Genomic DNA, 18,710 nt, shown 5'->3' with positions numbered 1-18,710 from the left:
CTAGCCAAAGGCCAGATTCACATTTCTCACTGTATTCAAGAAAAGGATTATGAAAATTTGTACTGTGGGAATACAGCAAGCACCACCTTGAGTGCTTTTGTTTTCCCTCTGAGGTCGTTCTTGCTCTGGCACAGGTTGCTTCTTGACGCTTACACCTTTATGGTTCAAACTGGGGCAGTTTGTGAAGGTTTTCATTTATCCCTTATAGTCCTTTTGAGAATTGTAACTAGCTTAAGTGCCATTAGAATGCTTTATTTTGAAGATTTTGCTTCAGGCTTCAGGAATCTCTCAGAAACATTTTTTAGATTAAAAAAGAAAAAAGGATAAAAAAGAAGTAACAAATTTCAGTGATGATTATTTTAGTGATGTTTACACATAAAATAGCTAAAGCCAGTAATTTCAACTGTTTTTCTGTCATGATTAATTTGAACATAAGAGCATCTGTGCCTGTAACTGAATTTGGTTTTCTTGGATTGTAGCTGATTGGTTCCACTTGCAGAAATGCTCAGCTGCTTGAAGAACTGAGTTGTTAAAACTCATTGACTTTTTCAGACTTTGGTTCTGAACCACTGTAAATTTTGGGATGACATGACAAGAATATTCTTGAAAGTTTTGTTAATCTTAAATTGCTGCCACATATAAGGATATTTTATAAAGCATGAAGAAGCTGGTTTACTTTTTTTGTACTATCATCACATAAGAGGACATTACAGTGGGAAAAAATAATCACAGAAAACGTATTCCTAATTAATCTAACTGAAAAGGTAAAACAAAGGATGTGAGGAACTTGTGTTCTGGTGAACAAAAGACAAAGACAAAACCATGAACATATTCAAAACCCAGTACTTAAACCCATTTCTTTTATGTTCTAGTGTGGAACAGCAGCAATGGAATGCATGAGGCAGTATGTTGGGGAAGTGCTGGATTTCATTGCGGATATGCATACCCTGACCAAGTTGAAGGTTGGTTTGGGGCACACACTGCTGTAAACTATGTGTGCTCTTTTAACACAAATATGTTTTCTGATATCAATCTGCCTGGGAGTAATAGTTGGAAATCTTTGAGGATGACTGACAGGGGGGTTCTTTCCTTTTTTAAAAGTCTTAGTACAGTTATAGATGAAGTCCTCTTGGGGGATCAGTAGGAAGTAGCTTATGCAGTGTTGAAATGGAGTCTGATTCAAATATATTGAGCACACAATAAAAAGAGGCTTGATTTTTCTGAAATGTTTATGATGAGCTAACGGTAATTTGTTCTGAAATGTTGATGTTAAACTAGTGTCATACCACTGCTGAGAAGTAGTCATGTTTAATATAACCCATGTAAACATAAACCTTCTTGCCTGTAGAACTAATTACATTTTTCTGGAGCAGCCCTGTGTCTCTCATATACACAGACACTTAAGTAACTTAATTGGAAGTTCAGAGGTCACTAAAATGTAGTATTTGACTTTAAAAAAAAATTAAAAATGTGGAGGGAGTCCCTTGTGGATCCTGTTATTTCCACTGTCAGCTTATATTCTACTGGGGGTAGTTCTTTCCTCTATAATCCAAATTGCTTTTCAATCGCTTTACATTAGGTTGATGCTAAATTGGAAGAGGAGAGTTAGGAAAATACTTCTGTCAACATGAAATATTTTGTTTAGGAATTAATCTCATGAAAACATCCTAGTAATAGTTAACTTATTAAACCTTGGAATTTCTGTTTCTTTGGGGGGAAGCCAATGTCTATTAAATTTCCTATAAAATGGAAATTATTTAGGGTGTTTTACAAAAGACCCAGGCTAAGTAACATTACTGCTGTATCATACAAAATGATACGAGTATAGCAGTTTCAGTTGCTATAAAAGTAATGTCTATTGTTAATAGCTTAAATAATTAATGTAATATTTCAGCTAATATATTACAGTCACAGTGCTGTGGAGGAGGACAATGTTTATTCTGTTTAGCATAACACAATCCTTTTGGTAGTTTTGTTGCACTATCTGAAGTTGAGAGAAGTGAGCACTGAGCTGGAGGTGAAACTTTGGTGGTTAAAATCCTCCTTTTTGTAGAGGGAAAACACTTGTCTCATAGTGGAACCATCAGTACAGGCAAAGTTAGAGCATAGTCTTTGGAGCTCATCGTGGTTTAACCTGGCAGGCAGCTAAAACAACCACACAGCCATTTGCTCATCAACCCCCCATGGGGATGGAGAAACAAAAAAGAAAAGTAAACATTGTGAGTTGAGATAAAACCAGTTTAATGGGACAGAAAAGAAAGATAATTATAAGAACATACAAAACAAAATTAATACATTGTTGCTCACCACGTGAAACCAATGCTCAGCTCGTTCTCAAGCCATACAGCTTCCTGTCTCACCTCTCCTCAATTATATACAGAGCCAGATGCCATACTGTATGAAATATTCTTTTGGTCAGTTTGGGCCAGCTGCCCTGGCTGCCTCCCCTCCCAGCTTCCTGGGTGCCCCCCACCACCACCTTCTCGGTGGGGCAGTATGAGAAGCTGAAAAGTCCTTGGCTGCTTGGCAACAACTAAAAACATTTGTGTGTTATCAACATTGCTCTCATCTTAAATCTAAAAAGCAGCATGATACCAGCTGCTTGAAAGAAAATTAACTGTATCTGAGCTGGAACAGAGCTGCATACTGGTACCCTGCAGAAGGGTGGATTTTCTGCAGCACATAAGAGGGAGGCAGAGGTGTGACTAGGCCTCGATGCTCCTAACTTCTGCAAAGATGGCAAGACAAATGAATGCTGAGGAAGTGCAGCAGAGGGGCTGTTACAGAGAGACTGTGCTGTCAAGGATGCAGCCAATTCTGAAATTGGGCAGTGGAGTTTTAGTCCTTGTATGCCAACAACTCAGTGATCCAAGGGAAAGTTCGTCAACTGAAAGAGGGCATTTCATCACTGGGCACAGTCAAGTAGCTGCCAAGCTGCTTTTATGTGATCTAAAGCTCAGTTGACAGATAAAGAAAAGCAGTGCTGTCCTGTTCTGGCTATGAATCTTACTGCCATTGTTTACATGCCTGGGCTTTGGCGCATGTGGTATTCTAGGAAAGTTCTTTGACTAAGCTCTTGCATTTGTTTCTAACCTCAAGAGTCACTGTGCTTGTATAACACATAGTGCATCTGCTAATTAAGGGTGTTGATGGTCTGTTTGCCTGGTACAGTTTCCCTGAAAGGGGCTCTCTACTACTTTGCCAGTCCTCTGCAGAGAGTTACTGGAAATGCACTGGAGTGTTTCATACCCCAAGTTCATGCAAGCATTCTGTGGCAGGCAAGGCAGAATAAATGACAACCTGTAGTGGATTTTGATACTGGAGTTTATTTTGGAAGGAATGAGATGAGAACTTTTACCCTACTAGTTTCTTGCACACTTACCTCCTCACTGCCCTGTCCACCCCACTTCATGCCCCAGAGGGGACACCTTTTTGCAAGATAATAATTCCACAAAGGAATAAGAATCCCAACTAAACTGAATCTCATGTCTCTTGAAACTTGCTGTAACCTTGTTTTACTGGACAAAATATCCCTTTTGCTAAGTTCTTACCCTGTTGGCCATATGCCTTGAGGCCCATTGAGTTTAAAGGAAAAAAAAAACTCTAATAAGAGAAGCAGTCTTTTGTCCTGGAGTAGAAAATTACTTCAAAGCACAAACTGATTAATCATTTTCAGCTGAACTGGATTGCCTTCCCACTCTATCCTTTAAAGTTATTCACCCATTTCTCTTACCGTTCAGACTGCTTTCAGAATAGGTAGGCAAATGAATCATACATGAGGGAGAGATACATCTGGGTTGCCTGTTTCAAAGAAAAGCACAAATTTATCTGCAACCAGGGAAAATATAAATACTTGCAGGTGTCCTCTCTCCTGTGTAAAATGTTTCATTAGAAAGTCCTCTGCCATTTGCACTTTTTGCTTCTTCCCCTTCTTCCTTCAACTGTAGTCTGATTTTTACAAATGCTGGTATAAGTCTTATAATTTCTTATGCTCATTAGGACTATTACTTTTTTATACATGGATATAGAAAGGAGATGAACTAAAACTTTGCCCAGTTCTTCACTTTTATGTTTTGAGATTAGACAAGAAGCTTCTCAAATGTGTAGTCTGGCCATTTAATGCTAAATGAGAACTAGATGGTCCAAAATTTCATGGTGATTTGATTTAGCCATGTAGTACAGAAATCTTGAGAACAAGAGTAATGCAAGAGGACACTCAAATATGACTGTAGTTTTATGCAGTGCAAAGTATACAGAAAATGTCTGTCTTTGGGCAAGGAAAAGGCTGCTCTTATTTAACCAGATTAGATAAAATGATTCTGTGGTTCAAACATATTTTGGAAAGTACTTCCCAGGCATTTCTAAGTTTACACATAGTCCTAACTTTAAACAAATTCACGCAATCTAGACTCAAATTCTCATAAACTCATTTAATATATTTACTTATGTTGCTTGGGTTTTATTAACAGAGGTGTTCTTAGGAAGTAAGTCCTAAGATTATCCAGTTGTGCAATTTCTTACTATGAGTATGTATTACCAACAGTATCTGGACTACCAAACTAACACAAAGGATACTCTGATTTATATGGGCAGTAAGAATCCCAACAGCAAGTTTAACCTTGGGTTTCATATTTTGAAACTTCTATTCACTACAGAAATTCAGTGAACAGGAATAGTTAAAAGTAGTTTATTCGTTTCCAGAGCCTAATTCTGTGTGTCTGAGAATAGTTTCTTTGAAGGAGGTTAATTATCTCCAGTCCTCCATATCAGCAAGTACTGCATTATAAAAAAAGGTATAAAAGTTAATTCTCAAGGGAACCATATTATAGTTTATTGTTTGTGTTCAGTTTATAATCTCTTTTCCCTTTGGGATGACATTTTAATTGTCAAAGATCAGCAAGGTTTTATTTAGAAAATCCCACCATTTTGGAAGAAGTATAATGCACCTGTCTGCAGACCTGTCTATCATTTTTACCTTGCTCTGTAGCAGAGTAATTAGATATTCATGCTGGTACATTTATTTTTTTTCTCTTGAAAGAGACTTCAGGTAAGTGATTTTTGAGTGTAAGTCACTGAGGTCAGATACTTATCTGTTACAAAGTATTATTGGTCCACTGATATAATGATTTAATAGCTGATGACCTGCATTTTCTTGTGCAAAGCACGTGGCTCTCCTTTAAACAAGCAAACACACTCAGCATGTGTTCTGTTAGTCCAGTAGCAGAAGGTAGAGCAAAGTTAGCTTAATGAGAAATACAGAAATATGTCAAGACACACCAATGAAAAATTCCCTAGAGCTGCAAAGCAGGATAAGAAATTATTGTTCCAGGCATAAATATTTGCATGTTTCTTGGTAAAAGGTTTAGTCCTTTTATTTACAGGGCTTAAAGGTATTTGTAGCAGCTGAGTAGGGTAACAGTCATATTGCCAGTGAGTGAGTGACAGCTTATTGTTGTACATGTAAATGGAGTATGGCACAGGGAAGGCATTTCCTGCCCAGATTCCCTCTTGTTAAATGGTTAGATTCTTTCATCTTCACTGAAGCTGTCTGGATGTGCAATCATGCGTTTGTATACATCAGCTGGTGAGTTTGCAGATACAAAAGGTGCCTGTACACTTTGCACAATTCATATTTTTGTGTGAGCTCTTGAAAATGTGGCCCCCTGTGGAAAGATCTGCATCATAAAGCTGTTACTAACATAGGGGCAAGAGAATTGTTTTAAATCTATGTCTGAGTTTTGTTTTGTAGAAACAGTTAAGAAACTCTGAGAGTGGAATTTAAGGGAAATGAAATAGAATACACTGTTGCCTAGAAGAACTCAGTTCAAGTGAAATACTCATTTCAGGTAGGAAATCAGATCTTTGCCTTGCAGAGTCACATGAAGACTTGTTCTCAGCCATTGCATGAAGACACGTTTGGTGGACATCTGAAAGTTGGTTTAGCTCAGATTGCTGCTATGGAAATCACACGGGGAAACCACAGAGACAACAAAGCTGTGATCCGGTATTTGCCTTGGCTTTACCACCCCCCTTCTGCAATGCAACAAGGGTGAGAATGCTTTTCCACAAAAAGGAATACTAAAATGAATTAGAAACCTTTGCAAAGTTCTTTGTTTATTCCTAAATTCCATAGGTAATACCTACAGTAGGGAATGGCGACTGTAGGACTTTGAAACAAGTGGTCAGCAGCTCGCTGATCCTTAAGAGAGGAGTTCATCAATGCAGTATTTAAAAGTTCATGCCAAAGGGACAGTGGTGGTAACTTCATTGACTTGACTGGAGTTACCCTAGAAATTAACTTGAGTCTCTGTATAGATAGACAGTGAAAAGCACCCAAATACTTGATAGTCCTAGAATTATAGAAAATATCTTGGGAATTATAGGAAATACAATGGGAAATGTCCTTTGAAGTTATGGAGTACTAATTAGGGACAACTTAAGTGTAAGCCTATTGATGGTAAGAATAGTAACTTCATCTAGTTAAAGTTAGATGAGAGAAATCCTGCTCTTCAAGACGTGTTGTTTATTTCTTTCCTAATCTTCAGTGTTTTATCTTCAAAAAGAATGGAGATACTGTCCCTTGTCTTATGACAACAAATGACATGTTCTGAATGTAGACCATTGGACTGTTTCAACAAGCCTTTATTCTTGTCCCAGCTTTTTCCCAGACTACCTGCCTCAGGATTCTGGGGACTAAGCTGCTCAGTCTCCAGACCTGTGGGTACGTCTGCAGGTGCTTTCATGTAGAACATATCTAGTTTTGGAAATATGGAGTTGTTATCTCCTTGCACTTAGATTTCTTACATGTAAAAAAAATAAAAAGGATTGTATGTTATGAGATCATAGAATCAATCATAGAATCATAGGGGTTGGAAGGGACCTCGAGAGATCATCCGGTCCAACCCCCCTGCCAAAGCAGCTCCCCAGCTCATATTGCACAGGTCGGTGTCCAGACAGGTCTGGAATCTCTCCAGAGAAGGAGACTCCACACCCCCTGGGCAGCCTGTCCCAGGGCTCCCTCACCCTCACTGCGGAAAAGTTCTTCTGCATGTTGGTGTGGAACTTCTTGCAGCCATTGCCCCTTGTCCTGTCTCCACAGAGCACTGAAAAGGGGCTGGCCATTTCCCCCTGCATCCCATACTGAAGATATTGATAAACATTAATAAGGTCCCACCTTAGTCTTCTTTTCTCTAGGCTGAACAGCCCCAGCTCACTCAGCCTTTCCTCACAGGGGAGATGCTCCAGGCCCTTCATCATCTCTGTAGCCTCCTCTGGACTCTCTCCAGGAGATCCCTGTCTTTTTTATCCCAGGAAGCCCAGAACTGGACACAATATTCCAGGTGGGGCCTGACAAGGGCAGAGTAAATGATGATAGTGAATTCTTTTAAGACCCTACAGGTACTTGAAGAGCATTATATCAGTCTAATAAAAAAAACCAAATTAGTGGAATACCTCTTTGGCACTATGAGTCCTTGACAATTACATCAAATTAGAAGTGACACACAGTTGTGAGAGTGGCCTACTAAGTAGTGGTTTATTGATTGAAAACCAGTTATTTTTCTCCCTTGCCTATGAACTGAAATGAGTACATAATCTGAGCTTGGCAGCAGCAAGGGGACAGGCAAGAAAATACCAGAAAAGCATTACTCCTTTATAGATTGTTTAAGCACATTGCTTTACAATTAGACATTGCACTAGATGGTAGATGAATACTTAAGTGTCACAAAAAAACCACAGTCCCTGCCCTCAAAAGCCTTCAGCCCAAATGTCCCAAGGAGAGACTAAGTAAAAGAGAAATTAACTCAATTTTACCAATGGAGAAGTAAAACAGAGGGCAAGTAAGGAAGGTACGGTGCCTGGGAGCTTGCTGTAGAATGCAGGTTTTTCTGCCATCCCCTATCAGTTTTGTGCTGTCCAGAGGATCTGGGAGAAGCTATTCCATTTGGGCAACACTTCCCATCTCATGATTTCTGCGTGGAAGCAGCCAGTCTATGAATGTTTTAGCCTGTTACAGAGACTTTCTCAGATCCACCAAATATGTTCTGTTGGACTTGTTAATGGTACATTAAGTCCACCAATTCCGTGTAGTTCTAGTCTTGCCATACTGGTACCAATGATCTATGCCTCCAGCACACTGAGACTGCATCTGCCTAGTGTGCATAAGGAGACTCTGTGTTTTAGGGAGAACCAGAAAACTTTAGCATCATTGTAAAATCTGCTCTTTCTTGACAGGCCCAAAGAATTCATAGAATGTGTCTCCCACATTCGTTTGCTGTCCTGGCTACTTCTGGGGTCTCTCACACACAATGTTGTCTGTCCAAATTCTCCATCATCTTGTATGCCTATCCCCCTGGATGCAGGTTCACAGATTGCTGACCACCTTATTGTTATTCTGATTGGGTTTCCAGAGCAATCAAAGGTAAGGAATTCTGTGTATTAAGTGTAGATGTCTTAGTTATTTGTCTTATTATTGCAAATACTTATTTCTTTGTAAGAAAAAGGGAGGAGTAAAATCTTACTGAAACCTGGGATCTAGGCAAAGAAATTTCTGTAGTTTTTCTTGTATAGTTGCCTCTTCACACATAGAAAACTGGTGATGAAATTACTACAATTAAGTTTGAGATTCAACTCTTTCAAAGTATGTCAGCACTGGAGTGAGGAAGGAATTCCAAGTTGAAGCTTTAGCAATTTCCATCTTGCTAGTGAATCTCTAGAAGGTTATTTGTCCTAGTGGTATAGTAGAATTGGATAAACTAGAAATAATACTATGATCCAAAGTTAATTACAAACAGTGATAGTTCAAGCACAAGTGGTTTTCTCAAGGTGCTCTGAACAAGAAGCCTTATTGCAATTCATAAGCCATTTGTGATGGTAGTTTGACACAGATACAGCAACACTCTGACACCTACCAGGTTTTTATTGGCAACAGAAGCTGAATGATCACACATTTATCTTGTACATAAAATGTCCCTTTCTTTCCACTCACATGGCCAAGGCACTGTTGCTTCCCATTCATTTCTTTGGCCTTTTTTTTGCTCTTTCAAATACCTCTTCCCAGTTACCAAGCAACCATTGCAATGTTTGGTGAAGTCATACTGCCCCAAACCATGAATCACTGTTGCACTTGTGAACTGAGAAGCATCTCTGACCAGAAGCATCTTTCTGCTAATGAAGTAGTTAATGTCCAGCACGCCTGGAGGCTCAGACACTGTGATGTATAATGTGTATTAGCAAAGAGCCATGTGTCAGCATGCAAAATGAATTCTCTGCTAGCTTTTCAAACCTTACCTTCCTTGACTGTGAGCAGTTCTGTCCCAGCAAGGTAGAAATGGATGGCAGATTAACAGGACAGATGTCAGATGCTGTATTTTGTATGATAGCCTTTCTTTCAGGCAATCAGAACTGAATGACTTACCCCAGCAGCATTTTTGACATGGAGGAGTATGTCCCAGAGCCCCCAGGCTTCCCACAGATTGCAGTGGAGGTTTCTATCAGGAAAGTCTCAGAACTATTCCTCAGTATCTACTCTGCAAAACTAATGTTGTCTTTAAATGTACTGACCTTAATGCCATACACTAAGATTGCATGAGAGTATGTGTTTCCAAATATGGGCTTTACTCTGTAAAAGTAAAACTGGTTTTTAAACATGGAGACACTGTTACCTGGTGTACTTGACTTACAAGTTCCTAGTGGGAGGGGAAATGTGGGACAGTGAGGGGCAAGACTGCACAGTGGTATGCAGGACAGAGGAGTGCTCTGATGAAAGCCTCTGCATCATATCTTAATACACTTATTTAAATAAAATTTTTCTTCTATTTTCTTTTCTGTAGACATCTGTTCTGCACATGTGTTCCCTCTTCCATGCATTTATATTCGCTCAGCTCTGGACAGTGTATTGTGAACAAACAGCAGTAGCCCCAACAGTCCAGAATCAGAATGAATTTAGCTTCACAGCAATCCTTACAGCCCTGGAGTTCTGGAGCCGAGTGACACCAAGCATACTACAGCTCATGGCACATAACAAAGTGGTGAGTCAAGTGCTATGGACACATTTAGCACAGGTTAAACGTGGAGGACTTGGCTTTGTTTCAGTTTTTCAGTGACATACATCAGATTATGTATAATATCATAAAGCAACTTCAATGTTTTTGAGCTATTAAAAGGAAAGGTAAATAGTAGTGATTTAACCTCACAATGGGCCTGAAACAGGGTCTAGCTAGGATCTGCCTGAAACAGTATCAAGAGCTAGAGTTGCTGCTTGCTGGATTAAGGACTCCCTGCATCAGGTCTCATCTCACATACCTGGCTGATCTTCACAACGGTCCTGTTGTTCCATCTGACTCTGCCTTACAGGAGCAACTGTGTGTTTTAGGACTATTCTGTGAATATACATTTGAATATTATTTACCACGTGATGGTGAAAAAAATGCTGACAGTAGACTACTCACATTGGTTACTCATCAAAAATAAGCTACATACATATCTCTTGGAATGGTTTTGAGTGATGAATGACTTGAAGGGACTCCCCTCTAAAGTTTGAAAGGGAAATGTTCACTCTGATCAGAAACCATCCAGACAATTTTTTTGAAATAACTTTTAAGTTTTTTAAGTTTTAAGTTTCAAATTTTATTTATTTCAACTACTCACTGTTGTTGGAGCAGCTTTGTACAAGAAGAACCCAGAGGGGTTCCGGCAGCATCCTCAGAGGTGCTGTGTTTGTTTCCCATTGACTAATGGGAACAGAATGACTATGCCTGCAGTCTTGAGAGAGAGCTGGTTTCTGATGGGCAAGATGTATTGTGTTTCCCGCTTCCCAGAAGGTCATGACAAGTCTGTCAGGATTTGTCAAAACTTTTAAACTTTAACTGAGACAGTAACTAGTTACTCTGACTCTGAAGAACATGGTATTAGCTTTGAGGGAGAAAGATTCTGAATATGTGGCCAAAGTGTCTAAGTCAGATGCCCTTAAAGTTTGTGATTTTCATCCTTTCTTTTGAGGGGTTTTTTTTGTGTGTGTGTTTTGTTTAGGTTTCTTTTCTTTTTCTTTTTTAAATGGAGACTTGCTATCTATATGCAAATTATTTTATGTAATTCCCCTTTCCCCATGTGAAACATTTTCCACCCCAGGCAGGTATGGACCTTTGCCCTTTGCATTTTAATTGCATGGGCTGCACTTGAATGAATGAATGCCTTTGAACTAATTACTGTTCCCTTGTTTCTTGTCCGTAGCAGGCAAGGACCACCTAATGCTGGCCTGAAATGACATTTTAGCCTCTGACATCTAGTGAAGTCTCTGGTTGACAACCCACAGTTGGGAATGGTAGTTTATGAAACTCCATTTGAATGAATGGGAAATGTGACTAAGGCTTCTAACTAGGCAGTTGTTTAGTCAGATACAAAGGCTCTTGTCAAGCCTTAGGACAAGAATATGACCTGGAAGTCCCAAGTTCCAATCCTTAGTCATTATGTGGGTTTAGTGCAAGTTCTTAAACTCTCTGCCTGTTACTGCTCTGTGAAATGTAGATAATAATACTAGCCTGTCTCACAGGGGTGTTGTGAGGTTAATTAGTTACTGTTTGTAAAGCACTTTGAAGATGAAAAGCCCTGTATGAAAGCTAAGTTTATTGTTATCAAGGGGAATTTGCACATAGTTCAGACAGGCACTGTAAATACTCTCTGCTGGCTCAGGGTATTTGTCTTGTACCTATGAATTTACACAATATAAAACATAAAATGCTGTCTACTACCAAATAACTCATATTTGCATCTGTCATAATTCATGGTACAAAATGGAAGAATTATGGACTAGGTGCCAGTTGAGAACAATAAATTGTCTTTTGATGGGGAAAAAAGGATGGGTTTTGTGGGTATGTTAATTTTCAAAGATTCAGTAAATAAAAATACCAATTCCTGACACACTGATTGATGAGAACTACATCGCAAAAGCATGTACAAAGATTTATGATGTCTGAAAAGAACAAAGCTGAAGGCAACTTGTTTTGATGTGTGATATGAATTAAAATACATCAGGCACTTTGAAATATTTAACAGGTGTTGCTGCATCGAGGGAAAACTAAAGGAAGAAAATTTTCCCTTATGTACTCATGTAATATTTAATCTTATATGTCAGTAGTTAATAAATTCACGTCTTGTGATATGGTATAACTGCCAAGGAAAACCAGGAAGATGCTATTTAGAGACTGTTGGTTTAGCTTGCAACACTGTTGTAACAGAAACTAATATTTTTTATGTTTAATTTTTTTTTTTTCCCAAGATGGTGGAAATGGTATGTCTGCATGTGATTAGTTTAATGGAGGCTTTACAGGAATGCAACTCTACTATCTTTGTAAAGGTAGGCATATCACACCATGGGTATTTAATGATGTCACCTGTCTGTTGTGATTTCTAAACATACTGTCCTCTGCTTCCCCTCCCACTCCAATAAAAAGAAAGTGGAAGAAGCTGAGGTTGAATACTCATGCAGAAATAAAACCTGGTAGAGTGTTAAAAAGAAAACAAAACCCAAACTGAAAATCCAAAATACCTGGTAAGAAGTAAAACCAGACCATAAACTCAAACACAAGTTCTCTTGATTTTTTAATTTTTTTTTTAAATGAACTTTTGATCTGCATCCTCCTTCCACTGTTGGAATGGTCTTATTCCTTTGAGAGACTCATCTGGTGTCACTGACTTTGAGAACCTCTAGGTACTGGCAGAATTTTCATCCTTTCTTTAACTGTTACTCATCATATGTCCTTTGCAGATCACGTCATTGTTCTGACCCTCACATTCTTTTAGGTTAACAAAAACTTGGTGCCCTGCTGGTTTCCTTTTTACTGTATGCCTGCATGTCAAATATTAATGCCTTGGTCAAATATTAATTGATAGTGAATCGTCTTCCCCTGTGATGTGTAACAGGCTATTCTTTGGCTAGAGAATCCCATTCTACATGCTCCATTCATGTCCACCTCTTTCTTTTTGGGGAAGCAGGGGTCAGTCTCCCCTGGGTCACCCCAGCAGTTTCAGAACAATTTTCCAAAGGACTGGGTTAGCCTGGAGAGCATAAATTGATTTTACTAGCCTTTTTTATATGTTTTCTCATTGCATTATTCTGAAGGGAGTTTTCACATAAAATACCAACAAATTAAGTATTTAAATGCAGTCTGAATCTGAATGAAATATATTGGTTCATATAGTTCTTCTGTTACCATAAAGGAAACTTCTGACTGATGTTTTGCTCCAGTCTTTTATGGTTATGAAGGAATTGAAAACAAAGTAGCTAAAATTGAACATCTTGATGTTAACTGGCATGGAAGTATTGACACTTACTGTGAAAATACAGATTTATAGTCAGTAACGACTCGATTCACTACAGAAGCTCTGTCACTACGGGTTGTTAAAGTGATCGTGGCTGTCCCTGGAAGATGCCTGGACTTCGTTCTCAGCCAGTCCAGGATGTCCACAAGGATAAAGATTGTCTTTAAAGCTGTGAAAAGAGGGGACAAAATTCCTGTCACAATTGAAATAAATTCTTTCAGGGAGCTGTATTTGCATGTATATAACAATAAAATGCTAAATCAGGTTAAGACAATACTGTTGCTACTACAAAATCAAGCTTAAAACCCTGTGAAATCCAGAATTAAGGTGCTAAATTTTCTTTCCTGTTACATGGATGTGAGATGTAAGAGAAGAATCTGGGAGACCAATTCTCCTTTACTTAGCCCTAAAGTTAAATCCTGTAGGAACAATATACATACATAATTGTTTTGTGGGATTCACAGTCCCAGGTTACTTTTTTTTTTTTCAAAAGTAAATAATTTAAAAATATTTATTGTAGATCTGAAAAATAAGTGTCATGATTTGGGGAAAGACTTCCTGTTATTTTTGAAGTCCTTCAAAGAGACAGAAGCATAAAGCTTATTCACAAAGAAACCAGTGAGTGGCATCTCTATAATTAAAAAAAAAAGATCAACTTTGAGACTGTTTCTTCTTCGGTGGCTGTGAAGATCTGAACTTTGTTACTCCTACTTCAGAAACCTGCAATGATGACATTTTTTGAATATTAGTTGACTGGAAAGGTTTTTGGTATCTTGTTTTATTCTAGACAATCTTTTATTTCCCTGCCTTTGATAATGAAACAATTTTATCTTGTGCTTTAAAACTTGTCTTGATTGCTTCCTATAATCTTTGAGCCATTCCCTGTATTCTCAGAGGATATTTTTTTGGATCTGATGTTAGACTACCTTTACCATTCTGCTGAGGAAAACAAAAGTTATTTCCTCTGAAAACATTTTGACTTATTTTTCTTTCTAAGTTGGAATGATATATTCAGATATATCATTATGCAGATGATACATATATATGCAGACGCCTACATACCCACATACATGTTATATTAATTATATTTTCCTCTGAAGGGAAGCATTCTGCTTTAGGAGGGCTTAAATGAAAGTGTTCAGCTGTTTGTCAAAGGAATGGGCAAACTAGCCATCCCAGGACAGCCACTGATGATGGAGACCAGCTCCTTGCTGATCATAGCTCTCTGACCACCAAATGTATGTCTGAGGAATCTGGGAGCCTGCAGCAGTGCAGGGAGCAGCTCAGCAAACCACAACATCTTTTTCCAGAGAGCCAGGGGTTTTAGGCAGCTCTAGCAACTAAACCTCTAAAGAACTGGGCAGCAGCAGAGTTGGGGAGACAGAAAAGCACAGTTAACAGTGTCTTTGTGTTACAGCCTGTTTCCATCAAAACTTGAACTAGAGTCAACATAATTCAGTTGAAAACACAAACTCAAAAAAACCTGACAGTGCCTGACAGCAGCCTGTTCTTCCAGCTGTGCTGTCTAACTAGGTACATGTATTTTTCCTTTGTAAGGAAAAGGCTGGCTGGAGATTAGGTAATAAAGCTGAAGTGCTTCAATAAAAATGTCATCTTATCTCATTTATCTCACTGGCAGCTGTGGGAGTGGAGGGCTTGCTTGCACGAGTCTGCAGCAGAATGTTTCATTTCCCTAAATGTGTCCAGACCCTGCAAGACAGAATTGGCACTGGAGGACAATGATCTGTATCTAACCTTAGACCTCCACAGAGTAGATATCAATATGAGTTAGTTTCTGTGAGTGCCCTTTATAGTCAGCGGAGATAAACAGGTATTTTTGGACATGATTCATCTTGATCTATTTTAGATACCTGCTTTGGGGCAAGGTGAACTGTTGTGAGTAGTATTTGATTCTCTCAGCTGACTGTAAAAATTGTGCAGCGTTCAGATGTAGGGGAGGTACCTTGAGTTTTCTTCCAGCTTTCCTGCTTGCTTGCTCTACTTCTGACACCAGTCCTGTCCCAACTGGCAGGCTCCAAAGGAACTTTGTTAATGCTGGATGAAATGCTCGGTGACATTTTGTTGATGGAAGCATGGGCTGTTCCCTCTTCTCCAAAATACACATCAGGACTTGTGGTCATTGGATCTCATTAAGCACTTCATTAGTGTGAGAGCCCACAGAAGGATCTAGGGAACTCGTGTATCTGCTGCATCTGGCTGCATTCCAGCTGTTTTGGCGTTCATCTATCTCTAAATGCTGAGGTTTGAATATGGTTCTTCATGTGGTAGACTAAGTAATCAGTCCTGACAGAGCTGCATATGATTCTCCAACAAAACAGCACTGAAATTGAGACAATTATCATTCCTTGCACAAGGGAAACAGCACTTTATCTAATGTTGTCAATAGTGATTAGGTTTAACTTGCAGCTCCCGGTAGGATAATTGGCAAATTGCAAATTTTAATGCCATTTGGAGGAACATATTAGAACAATAACCTCAGTGGTTAAATTAATATTGGAGAACACAAATACCTTTTCTAGAAATGCCTCTTTGTCTTCCATAAGCCTGTGGTGATATACTTACTGAGGAATAAAAGTTCCCTAAAGATCAGGAGACTGAAACACCTGTCAGTCCAGTCACGGGTGACAGACTCGCTTCTCGCTGTGCTCCCAGCCCTGCAGGCCATGTGCTGCAGTGAAGCACCTATGTGACTAGTAGCTTATTTAAATGGCAACCACCATTTTCTACCTGGCCCCTTATTAGGAACTTTTGCTGCATGTTTTTCAGTCCTTGATGTATATATATATACCTTGCCATGTGGAACGTTTGCTGTATTTATTGCAGTACTGCTCACCTGCACCTACAGAAACACCCTCACCAGGAAAATAAGACATCATTTCCTTTAACAAGTTTTTATACCACCCTCTCATCATTGCCTTAAGCAGGATATCAGTAATTGGTATTGGTGATTCATCAAGCTGCAAACAAGGGAAGCTGGCTTCTCTACCTCTGAGACTTACCTGCCCCAAAATATACTCATCGTTTAAAAATACCCACATATCAGATCTGTAGTTCAGGCTGTGTCCATCTGGACAGCTAAATGCATAAATACACCCTGTCTCACAGTAACTGGAGCATGTTTACAGTCACTTGTGTAACAATGAAATATACCTCTCTCCTTACAGCTCATACCAATGTGGTTGCCAATGATACAGTCAAATCTAAAGGTAAGTTGTTTCTCGTACCTTGCCCTTTTATTCTTAGTGTTCTACATTTCTGTAAATTCTGGAAATAAGACCACAAGATGTGGTCTCAATTCTGAAAATAGTTCCAGATGCACTGGATGGCTCAGCACTGAAGGTCTCGGTGTGAGCATACAGAGAGCATCATCAGCTAAGATACTCATCCTGTCATCAGTACTGCTTTCCCTTTCCCTTCTGAAACACTTTCCTTGAACCAAGTTCTGTGGCAGGGCCTTTCCTCCCTGTTTCCTGAGACTGGTTGTTCCCTGAGCTTTGGTTTTTCTGATGTCTTCGTCTTCAGAGTCCCCTGACTAATCAGGTTTGGGACTCATGACCCAGGAGAAGGATTTTGATTATATAAAGGATATTGTGGGGCTGCTTGCTTGGGTAAAACTGTGCCAGCTGGCCTGATTGTGTGGATAAATGTCATTTACCAGGCAAGATAATTCTGGTGATGAGAGTAAAAGTGTTGGAGTTGGTCTCAGTATGGAGCTGTTTCTGTAAACACCTTTGCCTTTCATGGTAACGCTGCAGTGCATGATGTGGAAGAAAGAAATGTGACATTGGGGCAGTAACTTCCCCTGGCCAACAACCAGTGCCTTTCACAGTGCTGTATTAACATAGGTATTAAAGGAAGGAAGCTGAATGTTGTGCATTATTTCAACAGCATTTATCTGCTGGACTCCAGCTACGCCTCCAAGCCATCCAGAGCAATGTCAACCATCACAGCCTAAGGATGTTGCAGGGGTCAGGACAAATGAACAATAGCTCATCTGTGCTCCGCAAATGGCTGCAGTGTACTCAATTTAAAATGGCTCAAGTGGAAATTCAGTCATCAGAAGCTGCATCTCAATTTTATCCTTTATGATTCATGTAATTTGTTCCAAATGTTCCTTTTTAGCCTAGCAATAACAGGGTTAGAGCTGTAAAAGACCTTTTGTATTAATCAGTATACAGAGTATATACTGTATCTATACTTTTTAGCCTAGGACAGATTGTGGGAAAGCTTATAATGGGAGAAGCTAAGAGCCTGATCCTGCCAGTCTCTAATTGCATTTACTCAGGATCAATAGGTTCTCAAGTCTGCATTGGTGAACATGTATTTGCAGGATTGGATTCAAATCTATTGCATTGTACATATCTCTCTGATCATTGAAATATCTTGTTCTTAAATGTTTCTTTACAGTATTTTTGAAGCTAAGACAAAAATCACTTTTCTTTAACTTCTATTTTTTTTAAAAATAGAATTGTGGGTATTCACAAACATATGGAAGTGCTATGTTGCTATTTTTTGATGATAACAAAAGAAAACAGGGTTTTTAGGAATGTTTATAAGAGTTTTTTTGGGGGTGTCTTTTTTTTTTTTAGATTCACATCTGGCAATGCAATAAAACCTGTCATTACAAAACAGTGATGTTCTAATGAGGCTTTTTGTCATCATCTTCTGAGAAAACAGCAGCTTGTAAGAAGAGTTATTATAAAGTGCACTTAGAAATTAGGTTGTTAAACTGTGCCAATTAATTTGTCTTTTTCTTGAGTACTGTTTTCCAAAACTGCCAAGTCTTATTATTTTTTGAAATACTGCTTTTATTTCATTGATTCTGTGCTGCTCTTCTTTGTAGGTTTCATAGAAGCCTCTTTAATTTTGTGACTCCTGTATTGTATTCTTCTGTCAATACTTGTATACAGTGCAATTAAAAATGGATATCCCAGACTTATTCTTATTGATGTCTACAGAAATGATGTTGCAGACTTCAAGAGGACCATGATTGGCCCTAAACTTTTGCATAATGATATTTACAAATCACAGTGTTTGCATACTAATGTATTAAACATGATGTTTAAGAACAGATGGATTTTAATATCCTTGAGGGACTCAGCCAAAAGCCCATTGGAATCTAAGGAGACTCAATTAATTTAGTGGATTTTTGCATAAAATCTTAGGAGCACCATGATTTACCACCCCTGGTGATTAATACTTATGGCTGTGCAATCACAGTCATATTTTCTGTTTTTATTCCTGTAATGCACTGATCAGAAGAATAACAAACACACATTTAAGTTGTGCATTAGAATGCTATTAAATTCCTAGTCTGTATTACCACTCTCAGAAACAACATTTTTCCTCTTTGATTGCATTGAAGTGGAACA

General features: G+C 38.8%; 1 protein-coding gene across 3 annotated transcripts in view; it reads left to right on the top strand.

The window, feature by feature from the left end:
• UNC79 (unc-79 homolog, NALCN channel complex subunit) overlaps nt 1-17,427 on the top strand; it is a gene marked incomplete at both ends in the record, with an annotated part of 109,512 nt that extends 92,085 nt beyond the window's left edge. For all 3 annotated transcript variants that reach the window (XM_084270580.1, XM_084270579.1, XM_084270581.1), the window contains 7 exons: nt 873-962; nt 5,874-6,049; nt 8,233-8,419; nt 9,831-10,028; nt 12,275-12,352; nt 16,503-16,544; nt 17,227-17,427. In XM_084270580.1, coding sequence (XP_084126706.1) covers nt 873-962; nt 5,874-6,049; nt 8,233-8,419; nt 9,831-10,028; nt 12,275-12,352; nt 16,503-16,544; nt 17,227-17,427 — 972 coding nt within the window. The remainder of the gene's footprint in view (nt 1-872; nt 963-5,873; nt 6,050-8,232; nt 8,420-9,830; nt 10,029-12,274; nt 12,353-16,502; nt 16,545-17,226) is intronic.
• Between the last annotated feature and the right edge of the window lie 1,283 nt (nt 17,428-18,710).

The sequence above is a fragment of the Gallinula chloropus genome (genome assembly GCF_964237585.1).
Source record: "Gallinula chloropus genome assembly, chromosome: 14".
In the NCBI taxonomy this organism is placed as follows: domain Eukaryota; kingdom Metazoa; phylum Chordata; class Aves; order Gruiformes; family Rallidae; genus Gallinula; species Gallinula chloropus.
Note: the sequence above shows the minus strand (reverse complement) of the source record. Positions and strands in the feature narration are given on the sequence as shown.